We start from the raw sequence: 19,548 nt of genomic DNA, 5'->3' as shown, positions 1-19,548 counted from the left end.
TCTCACCGGGGAAGGTTGTTACCTTTTATTTTTATCATGCTGATCACGTTCTCGCTCACGGGGATCACTGTAGGTAAGACTCCCAAAGCGGATTTCTTCTGGAGAAGACTCTCCCCAAGGTGAGGAGACATGTTCTGCCTCTCTTCCCGCTGAAGCAAATCAAATGGGAAGGGAAGAGGGAAATTAGACAAGGTTTGGAAAGTGTCTGAAAACTCTCATAATGCAGAGTGTGCTCACTTTAGTCACTGGAAGAAAAATAAGCTAAGCTGCAGATGCTGAGAAATGTAACTAAGCAGAACTCTTTCCTAGCCTTACCTTTTTATTTAGATATTTACTGTTAAGGTAACCTGATAACTAAGTAGACACACAATGATTAAGCCGCAAATTATGGTACAGTGATATAAAATATTAAATAAAGCAGTCATTATTGATAAAGACTTTTTTTTTAAGATTTTCATTTATTTATTGAGAGAGAGAGAGAAAGGTAGAGAGAGAGCATGAGAGGGAAGAAGGTCAGAGGGAGAAGCACACTCCCCGCTGAGCAGGGAGCCCGATGTGGGACTTGATCCCGGGACTCCAGGATCATGACCTGAGCCAAAGGCAGTCGCGCAACCAACTGAGCCACCCAGGTGCCCTGATAAAGACTTTTTAAATGACGTGAGAAAACGTTCATGATAAAATTAAAAACAGAACACAAAATCATATATATAGAATGACCTTTCACACACACACACACACAGATTGGGAAAAATGTTTTGGAATATTAAGAGACATTATTTCTAGGTGGAGGTTCAGTGATTATTTTCTTCTATAATGCTTTTTGTAATACTGGGCATGTATTATTTTTTTTAAGATTTATTTATTTGAGAGAGAGAGAGAATATACATGTGCACACACACACACATGCAGGGCAGAGGGGCAGAGAGAGGGAGAGAATCTCAGACTCCCTGCTAAGTGTGGAACCCCATGCAGGGCTCAATCTCACAACCCTGAGATCATGACCTGAGCTAAAACGAAGTGTTGGACACTTAACCAACTGGGGCCACCCAGGTGCCCCCAAGTAATTACTTTTATAACCTCTCAATTAAAGGAACAAGGTTTCTGTCTTTCCTACCCTATTTCCCTAAATGGGTTTTCCAGGAAAGAGAAACTTCATTTTGTTGAAACATTTTAAAATTTCAAAACATTGTAAAGTTTCATAGTTTTAAAACTATTTTGAATATAATAAAATGAATTTTCCTTACTTCTTGTGCAAACGGTACTGTTAAAATGTTTTTCTGCATGACACAGAATCATTGTTGGCAAGACAGTGATATTCCCTCAGAAAATTATTTGACACTGTACTTACTGGCCACAAACTTCTGTTTTTGGTTTGGGTCTTCTTTTTTTTCTTAATACTTTGTAACTCTTCCTGTCAAACTACCGTAACCACGACTTCTTTGCCTGCCCTGCCTCTAACAGGCGTCACCTCCTACTTCAAAGTCTCTATATGTGTAGCTTCTATTCTGTAGATTGGAAAACTAAATCACCAAGCTCACTCAAGTTCTATATAAGAAAAAATAAAAGAAAAAAAAAAGAAAATTAAGATGATTTTTAAAAAGAAATTTCAAAAATCCGGAAACCACAAATACACTTATTTGTTAAATAGACCTTTACGGCCAGCTGGAGAAATCTTTATTTCTCCACATTGAAAGGAAGTATGTGGGAAGCAACAGCTAACAAGAAGTGGCAGATGACTGGGGTGGGGCAGGGGGCATGTGAGGGAGAAAGAATGAGGGTTGGGTTTACCGGGTAAACACTAAAGTCCCACTGTCAGTCTCTCAAGGTTACGAGTTGAAAAGCCACACAGCCAGGCACAAAGACATACCAGAAACTGGCCTGTTCAAGTCCAGGCCTTGCTAACTACAGCATCCCCACCATATTAAATTTGGAGAGAAATGAGAAGCAAGGAAAATATAGAGTGCATCTATTAACTGAAGCTGACACAGTAACAATTCACACACAGTTTTTAAAGTACCAGAAATCCAGCGTGGCCAAGTCAGCACCATACCAACCTATGTTCCAGCCACCAGTGTTGAGCCCTGGGTCTGACATGCTTGAGCAGGAGCCCGAGGAAGTAAAGCTGGGCTGCAGGACAAACAGGAGCAGAGTCAGAACACGCTTCCCTTTAGGAGGAGTCAAACACAACACACAAGGCCGCAGGCTTACATATCGGCTGTGGGACACCACAAGGTTAGAGGACCGGCCGGGAAAGGGTCCGAAGGGGTTTGGTATTCCCTGAGGCCGTGACTGGGCTTCAAACACGCTGCAGAGCATGGCCAATGTCTGGACATCCCGGAGTCGGCAGTAGTGAGCCAAACTGGAGGAAAAGATGAGAGAAAAAAAGTCAAGAGAAGAGATAGAAGAAGGCTAACTGTCACAGTTGTGGTGGGTTGCTGACAAAGGGATAGAAGGGAGGTTTCTTAATTCTGCTTCACAAAATCGTCAGGAACCAGGGCTTTCTATAGACCTAGCAGACTGTACTTTGAGTATGGCTAAATTTGTTTTGGAGGAGTGTCGGAGCCGCTGCCGCCAAGTCCGGATTCAACCTCGCGTGCCGCTGACGCCCGCCTGCCCAACATGCACTCCCGATTCCTTTTGGTTCTAAGTCCAAAATGGCAACTCTCAAAGATCAGCTGATTCAGAATCTTCTTAAGGAAGAACATACCCCCCAGAATAAGATCACAGTTGTTGGGGTTGGTGCTGTTGGCATGGCTTGTGCCATCAGTATCTTAATGAAGGACTTGGCAGATGAACTTGCTCTTGTTGATGTCATGGAAGACAAACTGAAGGGAGAGATGATGGATCTCCAGCACGGCAGCCTTTTCCTTAGAACACCAAAAATTGTCTCTGGCAAAGACTATAATGTGACTGCAAACTCCAAGCTGGTTATTATCACAGCTGGGGCACGTCAGCATGAGGGAGAAAGCCGTCTTAATTTGGTCCAGAGTAACGTGAACATCTTTAAGTTCATCATTCCTAATATCCTAAAATATAGCCCAAACTGCAAGTTGCTTGTTGTTTCCAATCCAGTGGATATCCTGACCTATGTGGCTTGGAAGATAAGTGGCTTTCCCAAAAACCGTGTTATTGGAAGTGGTTGCAATCTGGATTCAGCCTGGTTCCCTTACCTAATGGGGGAAAGACTGGGAGTTCACCCATTAAGCTGTCACGGGTGGGTCCTTGGGGAGCATGGAGACTCCAGTGTGCCTGTATGGCGTGGAGTGAATGTTGCTGGTGTCTCTCAGAAGAATCTGCACCCTGACTTAGGCACTGATGCAGATAAGGAATAGTGGAAAGAGGTTCACAAACAGGTGGTTGACAGTGTCTATGAGGTGATCAAACTGAAAGGCTACACCTCCTGGGCCAATGGACTGTCTGTGGCAGATCTGGCCGAAAGTATAATGAAGAATCTTAGGCGGGTGCATCCAATTTCCACCATGATTAAGGATCTCTATGGAATTAAAGATGATGTCTTCCTTAGTGTCCCTCGCATCTTGGGACAGAATGAATTTCAGATGTTGTGAAGGTGACTCTGACTTCTGAGGAGGAGGCCCATTTGAAGAAGAGTACAGATACACTTTGGGGGATCCAAAAGGAGCTGCAGTTTTAAAGTTTTCTAATGTACCACTTCACTGTCTAGACTATAGCAGGATTTTAGTTGGAGGTTGTGTATATTGTCCTTATCTGATCTGTTACTCAAGTAATATTAAAATGGCCTAAGAAAAAACATCAGTTTCCTAAAGTTCCAAATAGGAATGGTTCACCAAACCCTGCAGCTGTATCCTGGTACTGGATGATACCTGTCTTTGTAGCCCTAAATTGGTTAACGTAAGTTAGCCCCACCGTCTCAGAGGCTCCACTGCCAGAGCTGCGGTTGCTCTGCATACCAGATGTGTGTTTACTGTGTGTTCTGTCACTTCGGGTTCCTTCCCCCAAAACCCGACATGCCTAGTCCATCTTTTCCAGTCAGTCACGTTCTGGGATCCAATGTATAAATTCAATATTGCGTGTATTGTGCATAACTGTCCTAAAGGATCTTACTTTGTGTACCATGTATGTCAGAATATAGTGTACATGGCCATATAACGTAAAAAGACAATGCAGCCAACTAAGTGTCATACCAACTAAAATACCAAATAAATTTTGAACGGTGACTCTTAAAAAAAAAAAAAAATCTGTTTTGGAAAAGAATGTATCCAAGTATTACAAATGAGCTGGATAACCCATCTGAAAGCTTCTAGTTGGCATCCAGGCATGGCTCAGACTTGAGTGTGGCTCCTCCAAGAACTAAGTGGACTAAACTAACATCTGAATGAGGCCATGCATGTGCTCTTGGTCTCCCCAACTCCAAGAAGGATCATTCTTCTCTCGTAACCTAATGCTACATGAAGGTGCTCAGAACACTGTACCACCACCATGGTATGGAGAGCTGGCAAAAGACACGAAGGTGGAATTATGAATATGAGCTATTAAATAAGAATAACAAGGAATATTTTTAGCTCTTAGGTACTCACATCCTCTCTGCTCCTTTTAGGACCACTATGCTAGGATGTGAGGTAGGGATCAGAACGATTTGGTCTTTGTGATGGAATGATACTGATACTTTCCTACCGAGCAATGTATGGTATTTCTTTTTTTATTTTATTTTATTTATTTATTTGAGAGAGAGAATGAAAGAGAGAGAGAGAGCATGAGAGGGCGGAGGGTCAGAGGGAGAAGCAGACTCCCTGCTCAGCAGGGAGCCCGATGCAGGACTCAATCCCGGGACTCCAGGATCACCTGAGCCAAAGGCAGTGGCTTAACCAACTGAGCCACCCAGGCGCCCCAATGTATGGTATTTCTTAAAGTGTTTTCATACCATCATACTTGAGCCTTATGTGATGTGGATAGAACCACCATTATCATCCCTGTGTCACCACGAGGCGACTGAAGCTTCAGCACAGGTCCCACGTCCAGCCTCAACAAGTAAGTCAAGCAATCCTCCACCTGAAGGAATTACAGCTTTTCTATCTCTCTGTCAGGCTCTGAGCCTCACGGTTATGAAGGTTCAAGTGGTAAACCATTTTCACATTGTATTTCCAGCTTGCCACATTAAAGTGCAATAAATCCAACACAAATTCAATGTTTCCATAAACTGCCAAACGGTAAAAACATTATCGCCCTTGGAAAACATGTAAGTCAACACGGAATTAGAGAGTCTGCTCTTGGGGGCAAAATTCTATAGCACCCAAGAAATTTAGCATTTCAAGAGTTCAAACTCCTGTGTTCAGACTGGTGTGACATGGGCTAAAGCATAAATCTCTAAAGGACACATGAGTCTCAAATCCTTGTTGTAAATGACTAATATTGTCTACTTCCTTCTGCTATAAGAAGTTAGTTCTGCACAGAAATTATCATAGCACTAATGGGAAAGATCTCACTTTTTCCCATTCCTCATATCCCTTCAATGAACATATTGCAAGTGTTTACAGACCTAAAATTTACATCACTCATTTTCCTCACTTTTAGCTCTCAAAACCTACAGGGACTCCAGCAGCTGTCGCCCAAATGGATGTCGAGCCCAGGGTGTTTCCAAATCTGGGTCAGACTTGGGACCAAGGCAAAGATCTGTAGCGACTGTAGCCAGCGACCAAACCTGGAACAGATCGAAGAGAAACACTTGAAGTCAGACTGGTGAGGAAAGGACCAGGAAGCATGAAAGAACCCCACCTTCCTCCACATATAGCCTACAGCCTTGCTGCTCTGAGGACAACAAAAACTGGGAACATTAGGTCTCCTTCCAGACATACCGAATCAAAATTTGCATTTTAACAAGATTCTCTGGGGACTGTAATGCTCAAGAAACACTAGTCTTAAAAACTCTTATTAAGCAAATTTCAAAGAAATGACACCACGCATTAACCCCAAAGGGTTGTCTCAAGTGACTTCTGTTGCTTCATTAGTAAACAGGCCGGGAGAGGGGGGAAAAAAGCATCTCCTATCACATTTCAGATCTGTCCTTTGCCCAAATAAAGGGAAACTTTGTTGCTTTCACTACAAAAGTTGCAGTATACTCTCAAAGCTAAAGAAAAATAGGCCAGGTCAGAACAGACTTTTTGTTGACATAAAGTCTGAGGAATATCTCCAAACTTGAAATCCTGCAGGGCTTGGGGTCATCAAGCAGAAACCAATATTCATTAGGTGTCTATTAACTCCAAGATTCAGCACATGCTAATATTAAGTACATCATGCCGTCAACAGAACCTCCTTCCCTCCACACTTTTAAAAATGGAATACTATTGGGAAATCTTTCTTAGTAGCAATATATCACTGTATGCCCACTAACTGGGAAATACTATCCTAGACTCTGTGAGAAACTTGAAAAGAAGAAAATACGGACTTTAATCGAGGAGTCTATAATCTAAAAAAAAAGAATAAACAAAAATACTGAAAAATGGGTAGGGAAACACGTCAGATATGTAAAAAATCAATTAAATTAGGTGGCACCAATATACTCAGGCACCCAAGTACTGATTAAGACAAAATACATGAGGTTTACTTTTATCTCTATAACCAATGACCCACCTGAACAGTTGATGAGAGAAGTTAATGTCTCTCTGGGATAGGACAGGATGTTTACTATTCGGGCTGAAAATTTAGGCATGTTCCTTCCTCACTTTTTTAAAAAAGATTTATTTTAGAGAGAAAGAGGGAGAGAACATGGGAGGGGCAAAGGGAGAAGGGGAGAGAATCTCAAGCAGACCCCCCTGCTGAGTGTGGAGCTTGGCGTGGGGCTCAATCTCACGACCTTCAGATCATGACCTGAGCCAAAACCAAGAGTCTTCGGAGGCTTAAAGGATTGAGCCACCCAGGCACCCTGTTACTTCCTCACTCTTAATATACATTTCCTAAAGGGCTTTGACAGGAATAGTTGACACTTGGGTTTATTTCTGCAACTCTCTACGAAACAATAGACCTATCATCATCAACATGTGCATAAAAAAGAAAAAAAAAACATTCTTCAAGCATTTGCACCAATGCCATTTCCGTCTCTTTACAAGTACCATGCCACAAATGATGACAATAATTACAGGAACAGAGTGGCGAGTGTCCCATACATTGGATATTTGCCATCTAGCAGATATGGGTATGGGAGTTTTACATATATGACCTTATTCTTTCTCATTGGTACTAGAATCAGGACTATTTCATAGTTGAGGAAATTGAGGTTCAGAAGGATTAAGTGCTGGCCAGGATCACACAATATATATATTTTTTAAGTAGCATGGAGCCCAACATAGGGCTTAAAAATCATGACCCTGAGATCAAGACCTGAGCTGAGATCAAAAGTTGGATGCTTAACCAACTGAGCCAGCCAGGCACCCCTTAAAGATTTTATTTTTAAATAATCTTTACACCCAGCATGAGGCTTGTACTTACAACCCCAAGACCAAGAGTTGCATGTTCTACTGACTAAGTCAGCCAGGCAACTCCCCCACAATTTTTTTTTTTTTAATTTTAAGTAAACTCTACACCACACATGGGACCTGAACTCACAACCCTGAGATCAAGAGTCACATGCCCTACTGACTAAGCCAGCCCCTTGAAACAAAGAATTTTTTTTTAAGATTTATTTATTTGAGAAGTAGAGAGAGAGCACCAGCAGGAGAGGCAGAGGAAGAGGGAGAAGAGAATCCAAAGCAGACTCCGTGTTGAACTTGGAGCCTAACACAGGGCTTGATCTCATGACCCTGAGATCACAACTTGAGCTGAAACCAAGAGTCAGACACCCAACTGACTGCGCCACCCAGGCCCCCGAAACAAAGCATTTTTAAACAAAGCATTTTTAAAAGTATAAAAACCCCAGCAAAACAGAATTGAGAGTGCAAATGGCAAAGGCACAGATATCCACATTTATGTGTGTAACAATCACCATGATACCAGAGTAGAAATGTAATAAAAAATTCTCAGTACATGCTTTAGCATCTTCTCAACTAAGCTCTAATAAGAAGACCCAAAGCGGGAGGGTGCCTGGCTGGCTCAGTTGGAAGAGCATACAACTCTTGATATCGGGGTCATGAGTTCAAGCCCCACACTGGGGGTAGAGATTACTTAAATAAATAAATATTCTTTAAAAAAGAGAGAACCCAAAGGATTTAGAAAGCTGCCCTAGCCCTGCAGTTTGGCAAAGAAAATGGGATAGGAATTGCAAAATAGGAAGCACGCCCTGAAAGATCACTAAACCAAAATTATGAAGTGAAAACAATCGGCTCAAAAAGAAAACTTCAGATGGCCATCAGGAGGGATGCACAATACCTGGACAAGGTCCTTCCTTCCAACAAGCAAGGCAGAAGTGGCATTCTTCTGGCATGTTTCTTGAATATCATTCATATTCAATCTGAAATGTAAAAAGAATTAATAAGAAGTTTCTTTCTAGTCTAACCTCCTAAATCAGTGACCCCTGGTTTAACAGACAAACTAAAAACTGCCTCTTTAGTTGTCATCCAAAATGCTTTATCCATGTTGGCCTTAGGCTTTATTCTTGCTACGTAATATGGAGAAAAAGCTTCCCCGCAGCTCAGGCTGTGGGTTCGCGCCTGGGGAAGGTGAAATTGTTCACCTCTCTGAAGTCAGGACAGGAAGGCAACCCCAAATGTCAATTTGGCAACCGGCTTTTCTGTGGATTTCCCCAGGCTTAACGGTTGAATAAAAGGAATTTAAATATGTGCAACACTGTGGTTTCTAACACAAAGAGTGGTGTGCTGTGTATGTATTACAAAATAAACACTTTTTGTTATGTGTTCCAGTTCAAGAAGAAGGCCAGCCTCTGTATGCCTGTCACTCTTCTCCCAACTCCCTACAACCAAAGTGGCTCTGCTTTTAACTATTTTACAAATAGGTATGGAAAGCAGAATTCTGAGGCCTCCTCCCACCACACATCTAATATAATCCCCTTCCTTTAATTATGGGTGATACCAGTGAATATTGATGGGCTATCACACCCAAGATTAGGTTATTAATCAGTCTGCTGTGAATGTGTCAAAAGGGAGATTATTTTAGGTGGGCCTGACCTAATCAGGTGAGAACTTAGAAAGAAAGTGAAGCATCAGAGAGAAACTCCTGCTGGTCTTGAAGATGAAAATCAACGAGTTCTATGTCTTCAAGGAATTAAATTCTGCTAACAACCTGAATGAGCTTGGAAGAGGACTCTGAGCACTGGATAAGACCACTACCTGGCTACCTCTACAATTTCAGCCTGGTGAGACCTGAGCAAGGACCCAGCTAAGCCATGCCTGGCCCTTGACCCATGGAAACCGAGATAATAAATGTATGTTATTTTAAGCTGCTAAGTTTGTGGTACCTTGTTATGCAGCAATAGAAAGCTCATATGCTGGTCTCCTCCTAAAACGTCTTCTGAAGAAAGGGTTCCAATACTTATTTATTTTTTTTTAGGGAGAGAGAGAAAGAGACACACAGAGAGTGAGTGTGCGCAGGGTGGGGGTGCAGGGAGAGGGAGACAAAATCTCAAGGAGGCTCCACACCCAGCACGGAGCCCGACACAGGGCTTGAACTCACGACCCTGAGATCATGACCTGAGCCAAAATCAAGAGCCAATCGCTTAACCGACGGAGCCACCCAGGCTCCCCAAAAGGGTTCCAATACTTTAATATTTTTAAAATACTTTAAAAAAAAAGAAACAAAACCACATGGATTATGATGACTGTGTGATAAGTATGGCAGACTTACATGTACAGTTCTCCCAGTGATTTGTGAACAGGAAGAAGGCATGCAGTGTCCTGGATGATAACTTTCCCAGCAGCCTTGATTGGTCGATTGCCAGAGTCCGATCCCTCACGCTTGCTTTTCCATCTCCTGGATTTCTGGGGGAGATGACGAGATATAACTAATGGGGACTTTGATGAGTGGAAACCTACAGTCGCAGAGCACATCAGAGTTGGGTCATTGGTTATTTGCAGAGACTTTGCATTACATCATGCCCACAATTAAATGAATCAGCATCTGTAGAAAATAAAAGGATGGCAAAGGGCATTGAGCTCTTGGTTCCAAAATCCTAACAGGAAAATATGCACCTACTGCAGTGCTACAGACATTGTACAGGTGCCCAAAAATAGATACCTTGAATCTAGAATTTAAAAAAAAAAAAAGAAAAGAAAAGAAAGAAGAGCAGGTAAATAAGTTAGTAAAGACCACAAAAATGTGGGAGAAGAGCAACTTTTAAGGTTGGGATCAGCCTTAGGTTCAAAGTTCTTGCCTGAAACTAATCAAAGGTTTTTTTCTTCTCAGACAGCTTTAATAGGATTTGTTGAAAATTTAATTCAGACACAGCAGTGTGGGCTCTGCAAACCTTAATCTGTGGCAGGCAGACCAAGAAACTTAGCAGCTCAAGGAGAATTACCCGGTTTTTCCTAGCAGACTTGAATTACTTCTCAAAGTGATCATTTTAGAATGTCAAAAATACTTGAGCAGAGGGACCTGGGTAATGGACACGGAAGATCATGAGCAACTGTCCTATTTCCCCAGAGCCTCCCCTACAAAGGAGCCTGTGTGTGGGAAATGAGAGATGTCCCGGAAAGGGAGAATTATCAGCATAGCCCCATCTGGTATCTTCAAAATGACAACCAGCTGAGGGAACAATATTCTATTTTATTTTATTGCTGGAAGTTAAAAAGGGGGCCACCAAAGTGATTCAACTCAGGGGGGAGGTGACATACTTATTAACATAGTTGCTAGGGAAGGGACCTGCAATCTGGAGTCAGAAAACCAAGGTATGCTGGTCTTATTACCACCTGTGCTGGTTCAGTGTGACCCTGGGTGAGCTCCTTATTTGCTATGAACTTAGTCTCATGTCATCCTCTTTGCTCACCGATAACTATGCCTCAGGATGAGCTCCTTTCCAATCTTGCAAGTCTAATAAGGCCACAATGAAAAGGTGAGAGTGCAGACTGAAAATGTACAATTAAAACAAATCGGTAGTGATTATAAATGCATTATAAGCCCTCAGGAGTTTAGATTAGACCATTACTTATATTACTCACAAATAATTCATTTTCCGCTAGTGATTTTTCTACACTCTTCCATTCATTAGTCATGGTCTATAGTTAGTCGCTTCTGACCAATGATGTCCCATCTAATCCCCAAAGGTGTCCACGGCATGGAACTTCCTATGGGCTCAGTAAGGGTTATGGAACCTACTAGATCCAGGACACCTGGACTCGGTTCGTGGCAGATGAAGTTTAGCTGAGGTCTCTGAACTGTTTATCATAATTTGTAAATACATGTGCTACATTATCAATTTGGAACTTTGACCCAGTTGATCTTAGGCAGCAATTGAGTTACTTTGTGCTCTTTATTCATACACATCATTACTATCAATACAAGAGAAGCCCTGTCTACTACTGTCTGGCAGCCCTTCGATTCTTGATTTGTGCTGGCTAGTTTCTAAAGAATTATGTACACACTCACAAAAATACTAGCCTTTTAGCCACAAATATCCTGATGAGGATGCAAGTAAGGGGAGAATGGGCTAAAGAGCAAACAGCCTGTCAGAATGGACTGGAGCCAGGCGGTGTTAACCAGCACAGGACAGATGTTGTCCATGTGCGTGAAATAATTTGACGTGACTGGTTGTGGGTAGGGTAATTTTGTGGGCATCTACCAGGCAGTGAATGGAACAGCACAGTGTGGTGAATTGGAACAGGGAGGGTGTTAAGTACACAAACTTTTTCATCCAGGTTTCCAGGAGTTTAAAAATTCCAGGAAACAACACCCGTAGGTCCTACATAATTGAATATCTCAAATGAGATTTGGGGTACTGGATTTAAAAAGTAAGAAAGAAACAAAAGGAAAAGATCCGACACTAAAAAAATTCCACCTGGAATGGAATATGATCCATCTCATTGGTTTTCTGTGTCGGGTGGAAGGCTTCTAAAACACTGTTTCAGGCAGACACTCTGGCTTGTTGTTACAAGAGAAAATGAGCAGTGTTGGAACAACTGGGCACTTCACTACAGCTCCATGTAACTAAAAGGTGGAAATAAATGGAGGCCTCATGAGGGATGGGGTCTACTAGCTTTCAGACCACACTGAAAACCACCACCATGTCCATCTTTTTAAGCAAACTTAATGAAAGCAAAATATTAAGGCCCGTGTGCCAAAAGTGGTCCCTTTGCATACAGACTAGCTCATTTAAAAATGTTTTTCCTAGCAGACATGAATTATTTCTGAAAGTGATCATTTTAGAATGTCAAAAATACTTGAGCAGAAGGACCTGGGTAATGGACATGGAAGATCATGAGCAACTGTCCTATTTCCCCACAGCCTCACCTTCAAATGGCCACAGATGGTCTTATATGTGGGAATTGAGAGATGTCTCGGACACAAGTCCAAGCGTATAAATGTATGACTTAGGATTTACAGATTTGCCTGTTATTATGAACAACAGGAGCTCCCGCTCGGGGCCGTTTCCTCTCTGCGAGCGTGGGCACTACCTCGGCTCTGAAAGAGGGGCTGCTGCTTCCATTTCACAAATGAGAATGTGAGTCTTACTTGAGGCCACACTCCTAAGAGCTGAGATTTGAACACAGGCCGTCAGGCTGCTAAGCCCGTCCTTATTAACCTGCTTTCGAGTGCATGATTTTGGATTAAAAAGAAAAAAAAAAAAAGCCCTAAGACTAAGCTATCTGTTACTATGTAAACAGTTTGGCCCATTTTTAAATGGATCCATTTCTGCATATAAGGAGATCAACATCTGATGGTATCAGGCCTGTCTTGACACCCGTCTCTACAACTGCTCTCATTTCACCTCTCTGCCAAGTATCCCGAGCACATCCGGAGCAGCGTGCGGAATACCAGCAGAGACAAGAGGCGGCCATGGCTACTGGCTTCATGTGGGGCTCACCGGGCTCACACCCAGACACTGTATTTCAGGCCAGGCTCAAGAGCCTGACCCTCACACTGTGTTTCATCCCCTTTCTGGGTGTGGGAGGGGTAGGCACATTCAGAGGGAAGAGAATGGAGTCCAAAGAGATACCTTAGGACCCTTTCCTCTGCCCGTCTGTGGTCCTTGGTTACAGAGATGGGGAGAAACAAACCCGTGGGAGTCATCAATAGGTACTTAATGAAAATGTCCAAGACAGTGGACTTGGACAATTTTCTGTAATCATCCTTCACTGAATTATGGAAATCACAACCTGGATTTCCTGGGACTTGCTTGGCAACTTCTTGAGACAACAGGCTTCTAGGTGGTTTGGCCGATCCGTTCTGATGTATAGGCAATGTGTGGTAGAAACTCACTAAGCTGCCTCTGAGCTTGTAACGGGAGGTTTGCCACCACTGGATCACCCTAACCACAGCTGCCACCAAGCCTCAAACTATAAAAGCAATTATGGGACAGCGCTGTGCATTCATTTAATCCAGCAAGGAATAACTGCAAAACATTATCAAAAATCTGTAAGGGGTCATAAAAGAGTTTTGTTTTTTCTATTTAGTGGTTGGTGGTTTTTAAATACGAAGTACCTCCCCTTCAGGCTAGAGGGGTCTCCCAGTACTCCAGTCTAGTGACTAATTATTCTGGGGATGCAAATATTAACAAGGCTGCCTAAATAAACACATGCTCAATCCCCAATCAGATGTCAGGGCCTTAGGTCCTTGCTGCTCCCGAATGAGCAAAGATAACTTTTCTACAGCAAAAAGGGTTCATGTGCCATCCACACTTCCCCACGGCTTCTTTTTCCCTTACATCTTGCTGGTGATCTGAGGACTCTCTCATCTGTGCAACTGTCAGGTGACAGAACAGCGACACACCAGGCTGAGGCGTGGCTGAACGTTCCCGGTGAGGGGAGGGCACTCTGGCCTAAAAGCCCCCGAAACCTCCTGCATTGCTCCAGTCCCACTCTGACGGGCTTCAATGTGGGTGCTTTTCTGTGCAGTAGGATCAGTCCCTCTGGGAGGCAAAGGGCTCTGTGTTTCTCTTAGGTCTTCTCAATGCCCCATCATAGGAAATGCCCCTTCCCCACAGATTTCATAAGCAGGGATTGAGGGAAGAGAGACAAAACGAGACAGACAATTATCACATGATGAGCACCGGGATGCTCCTCTGAACATACCAAGAAGGCGTTCATGGAATCATAGGAAGGAGAACAGGGAGGAAAGGGCTGGGGGGGAGGGGGAGGCATTGGTGCAAATAGCACTGAAAGACAACCAATATAGCCAGCTTGCGACTGTACCACCAGTGTTACTGCTACAATCGGAGGCAACATCAATGCCAATAAATGGGTTAAATGTAAAAACAGCCCAAGAATAAGCCACCAACTGCTTCGCAGCAACCCCACCAACAATGCAAAATCAGCAGAGTGGGCAGTGAGTCAACATGAGTTCCTATTTCAATAGCAGCAGGAGCAGAGACTTCTGGAAATCAGTGGAAATCCAGCAGTCGGGTTGGCTGGGACAGGCTTTTTGAGGAAAGGCGGCCACGTTGGCTCTGCCCGCAAGTTGTCAGCAGCAGTGGTACGTGCTAATCAGGGCTCCTGATTTCAACTGGGTTCGATATGAAAAGGCTATAAGACTATTCCCCGAAAAATTTTTTACACTAAATAAAATTTACAAAAAAGCCACAAGGCTGCCTTGCACAGCCCAAGGCCACCTTGGCACTACTGAAACATGAAGGGGGTGGGAGAGGAAGACAGAAGAGGGGGGGTGGCCAACAGGAATGAGGAAGAGAGAAAGAAAAGCAAGAGAGGATGTCCACAGCAGAGGTTTCATTGCAATGCAAAATACTGATGGCAAGGAAAAAATTGTTCCAGAAAGTTCCTGAACGATTAAAAACTAGCTTATGCATCATGCCAACGAAGCAGGTGGGCACTTCCCTCTTTGAACTAGACCAAGACGATAAAAACAGAGAGACAAAATGGTGGAAGCCTCTTATATCTTCCTCTGCTTCACCCCATGCCAAAGGTAGGCTTTTGAAAGCTCCAGGAAATTATACAAATACTCCAAATGAAATCAGGTGAGCTAAAAGCTTACAGTTGGGGTTCTTTCCAAGAAACCCAGTGTTTGGCTTCATTTTCAAAGAAGCCCATTCACAATCCTTAACGGTCTCAGTATTCACCCACTTGAAACTGGATGAAACAAGGAGGAAGTCCTTGCCTGACTCCCAAGAGTGAAAAATTTATTGTGCTGGTCCTGAAAACCAGCCAGCCTGTCACTCAGGTTCCTCAAAGCCAGGCAGGTGGCATTTTATTCTTGGGCCTTTGGGCAGACAGGATTAGTCAAGGAGAGCATTTGCACAGCGCACAGTACCGGGAAGTCGTTAATTGCTTGTATGGACCAACGTCGCCGGGCAGAGCGAGGAGACATCTGTGCGTGAAAACGTTACACCCAGGAGGAGGGAAGAAAAACACCAAGAAAATTAAAAGGGAAAAATATAGAATAAAATGAAAGCTTCCCACACATCTGATGGATTAAAAGGTACCACAATTTACTGCAAAATCGGGTTTGAACGACTAAAAATCTAAACCTCAGCACAGCAATATTTGGATTCCCTCACCTCCCTCCCGACCCATTGCTCTCCCAACCCAGCTTCAGTGTCATCATTCTTCAGTTTGAAACACATCTCAAGATATAAGGAGGCTGAGGTCAATGTTGGTGTACTCTACGGAGGATCGCAGGGCAAGTCGAGAAATGGGTGGAGGGTCTCCCCTCCCCATCAAGAGCACATCTATGTGCGAGAAGATTCTCATCCCTAAAAAGGAAAAAGTTCTTTGGTAGACTTGACACCCAACTGTTTCTGATGTGTGGTTTGGTGGGCACTGGGGAAAGTGGAAGCCTTGACCTCAGGGCTGCAGGGCTATTTTCAGAGTGATGGGTAAGCAAGCGTGCATGAGAAATGGAGGGAATGAGGGAGCAAAGCTGAAGAGCTGCCCTCCTGAGAGCACTGGCTAACAACATGAGCATCAGTGTGAAACTGGGGCCGAAAAGCATTGTTTATGGAAATCAGAAATTATTCTATTAACTTCAAGACCGCCTCAGTTATTTACATTAGAGCTATTTTAGTGACATAAACTGAAGCACGGGAACAAAATTTTAGAAATGTTTATAGGCCAAGGCCTAATGTTTATCACAAATTCTGGGTCTTCTGATTTGCCCTAGGAATAAACAGTATTTCGTCAACTATTAATAGTTGGTCCAGTTACCAAATGAACGCTAGCATCTCTCCTGCTTTCTAACTTCCTATGAAATTTGATAGTTGGTTTTTATTGTTGTTGTTTTTTTAGTCTCTCACATTTTTAAGTATTTAGCAACAAACCTTGGAATTCCATCTGGAGAACATTTGGGTGAATATAATAATATGACCTAAGTAGGGCAGGTTAAAAATACATAAAAACAAGAGAAACAAACGGTAAAATCCCCACTGGTTCCATAAAGCGTCTTATAACTCCAAAACACTCTATAATTCCTTCACTGCTATACTTTAACGCAGTTATATTCTTTTCCTTGACTCTTACTCATTTAACGATCTCAAGGGTAGAGATCTGAAAGAGAATAAAAATATGTAGGGGAAAAACGGGCTGAAAATAAAGACTTACGCACAGAGAAATGTGGCAATCTGGAATCATTTTAGGAACAAAAGTAATAAAAGTGGTATTATTTGATATGTCAAACTAGATACCTAAGGATAAGAAAATACTCCTTGAGGGATAAAACTATATCGACCTCTAAGAGTAAGGAAGATGGCCTCTATAAGATACCATGGCCCCATTTCATTTCCCTGACTCCCCCACCCCCGCCCTGTGCCTCAAGTAATGGGATGGACATGAACAAGGTTCAAGGAGAGATGAATTTATTTCAGATTCATCACAAAATGACTCACTTGTTTAACTTCTTATGAGGCTGAACCACATGAAACTTTTTGAGATTAAAAATGGTCAAGTATGGGGGCGCCTGGGTAGCTCAGATAGTTAGGCAACTGCCTTTGGGTCAGGTCATGATCCCAGGGTCCTGGGATCGAGCCCCGCATCAGGCTCCCTGCTCGGTGGGAAGCCTGCTTCTCCCTCTCCCACTCCCCCTGCTTGTGTTCCTGCTCTCGCTGTCTCTGTCTCTGTCAAATAAATAAATAAAATATTTAATAAATAAATAAATAAATAAATAAGGTATCAGTAATTTCATAGGATTTCACCTAGTAACTACTATATGTCACCCACTGAGATGTGCTTTCCTCCCGAGAGCTTCCACGGTTCTTAGAATGTTCTATTTCTTGGCCTGTGTGATTGTGAATTGACTGAATTATATACTTATGATTTGTGAACTTTTCTGTACGTATATTACACAGAAATACAAACGTTTCATATAAAATTACAAGTGTCTGCCCCCATTTTATATGGCCAGTCTCTGAAATAAAACCTAAAGATCACTTAATATATGAGGTCATCTTAAGGGACTATAATAGCCTGTTTTCTGTGGAGAAGCTGTATATTGGGAGTCATCCCAAAGTGAAGTATCACATCCTTCCCCTCCTCCCCAGCGGATCCTGTCTGATAAAAGGTCATTATCTATGTGCCTTTGGTCCCTCTTTATGATTATGGTGTTTATGGTAAAAGAAGCCAGACCATGAAAAACATGTACGTAAGTAAGGCTTTACAAATGCTTTTGCATTAGGAGAGGTCCCATCGTGGAACTGGGGTTATTTTGCCCAGGCATGGCCTTTCTGCACTGTCAGAGTCAAAATGCTAGTCCACCTATTTTCCCAATCCAAACCCAAGCAGGAGTAACACATGACATGACTCAGAGGGGGATTCAGAACTGTCTCTGACTAAAAGATCTCCTCAGCCTGGCCCTGATGCTAAAGAAAATTCCCCCGTTTACCCAACCATGAGTTTGTTTGACTATTATGCCAATAAAATGCCTACTAGCTTGCTTAGAGGGGAAGAACACCTAAAAATTTGGCATGTAAAGGATTTGGGAAGATAACAGGGCCCCGAGGGGCACAACTCTGTCAGAGAGGTGAGGAAGAGGACTGCAGAGCAGCAACAGTCACTGTCCCCATTCAACGGAGTGGTTCTGCCCAAGGCTGATCCTGTCTCAAGCATCAGTCCCTGCTGCTCGTTTCAGTCACATACCAACTCCAAGACTACACAAAGTCAGAGGTGTCCAACTACCAGTGTGAACCAAGGCTAGACACTACATTGCAATCGGAGTGCAGACACCTCTAACACTTCCTGGAAATTGGGTTTTTATTTACAATAACTCAATTTTTTAAAAAACACATTTCAGTGATAGTCAATCCACCATTTCTCAATTAGTTGGGGACAGCAACAAAGAATTCCTAAGGACTGAGCTGGTTAATAGCTTGGTGGTAGCTGTGTTTAAGACATCACGTCAGTCCAAAGGCAGTTTAAACCAGCCTCTCAATCGGACAACACAGAAAGAGTTCTTAGAAGCACTCCTACGCTCTGCCAACATTCTCCATGGTGTCGTCACCAAAGGCTTCTGACAGCTTGATATAGTAGGTCAGGGACGAGGCGCTGCCGGGAGAGCCCAGGAGCCCAGGACAGGCTCCGGTGACTTTCCCGTAAGCTCTTCTGTTCAGCTGGGCACTTCGGTGCGGATTTAGTAAGAGCGTAAGACCCCTCCGAGATCAACTAAAACTTCTCACCGCTATGACGTTCTAAACACATTGAGACCCCAAGCCTTCAGAAGCACCCCTTAACTTGGTGACAAACATCAGAACACCAAGGAAGATCTGCAGCTAAATTATCCTACCTGAAACAGTGGGAATCACCTTAACAAGTGGGGGGAACAAGGATAGGATTAAGTGGGGAGTGACAAGTACGGACCGTAAGAACCAACCCATCCCTCCACACACACCATTCACAGTAGTTAAAACCAACCGGAAGGAACAAAGCAAAGGTCCTTCTTGAACAAACTAATTTTGAAAGTTAAAGACTACAGGGGGATTACTAACCCAGCTGCTTTGCATAGCAGGCAGGGAGACAAAGAACAAAAATCCAGAAGGAATAAGAATCGAAGGCCATGGCTCTGCTGCTTACCCGCTCCTTATAGTAGAAGGAGCTGATGGAGACTTGCTCCTTCTCACTGCGAGTGGGGCTCCCGCTGTATAAACGAAGGTTCCCAGGGGCCTCCGTGCGGATCTTCATGGGCGCAATCAAGCCAGTATGATAAGCAGACAAGGCTGACAGAGACCTGTGGTTGAAAACGCAGAATTATCCATACTGGCTACAGTCTTTCCATATTTCTTTTTTTTTTTTTTTAAAGATTTTATTTATTTATCAGAGAGAGAGACAGAGGCAGGCAGAGGGAGAAGCAGGCTCCTTGCTCAGCAGGGAGCCCGATGCAGGACTCGATCCCAGGACCCTGGGATCATGACCTGAGCCGAAGGCAGACGCTTAACCGACTGAGCCACCCAGGCATCCCAGTCTTTCCATATTTCCAAGTAGTGTCACTCTTAAGCGCGTGATGAAACCAAGAGAAAAGATGGGGAAAATGGGGGAA

General features: G+C 43.2%; 1 protein-coding gene and 1 pseudogene across 15 annotated transcripts in view; one reads left to right on the top strand and one right to left on the bottom strand.

Annotated features, from left to right (window-relative positions):
• The window catches only part of WDR59 (WD repeat domain 59), an 84,186-nt gene that overhangs the window by 8,843 nt on the left and 55,795 nt on the right, over positions 1 to 19,548 (bottom strand). For 14 of the 15 annotated variants that reach the window (XM_073880004.1, XM_025888868.2, XM_025888869.2 and 11 more), the window contains 7 exons: positions 19,086 to 19,239; positions 9,769 to 9,902; positions 8,338 to 8,419; positions 5,565 to 5,677; positions 2,209 to 2,359; positions 2,055 to 2,127; positions 23 to 149 (listed from right to left, as the gene is read on the bottom strand). In XM_073880004.1, coding sequence (XP_073736105.1) covers positions 23 to 149; positions 2,055 to 2,127; positions 2,209 to 2,359; positions 5,565 to 5,677; positions 8,338 to 8,419; positions 9,769 to 9,902; positions 19,086 to 19,239 — 834 coding nt within the window. Of the gene's footprint in view, positions 1 to 22; positions 150 to 2,054; positions 2,128 to 2,208; positions 2,360 to 5,544; positions 5,678 to 8,337; positions 8,420 to 9,768; positions 9,903 to 19,085; positions 19,240 to 19,548 lie in introns of those variants that run through there. The other variant, XM_073880015.1, reaches the window with a different exon arrangement.
• On the top strand, positions 2,613 to 3,737 carry LOC112836896 (L-lactate dehydrogenase A chain-like; annotated as a pseudogene).

This window comes from Callorhinus ursinus, unplaced genomic scaffold, assembly GCF_003265705.2.
Source record: "Callorhinus ursinus isolate GAN/ISIS: 27379988/994484 unplaced genomic scaffold, GSC_fseal_2.0 scaffold37, whole genome shotgun sequence".
Classification (NCBI taxonomy): domain Eukaryota; kingdom Metazoa; phylum Chordata; class Mammalia; order Carnivora; family Otariidae; genus Callorhinus; species Callorhinus ursinus.
This window is presented reverse-complemented; position numbering and strand designations above follow the sequence as displayed.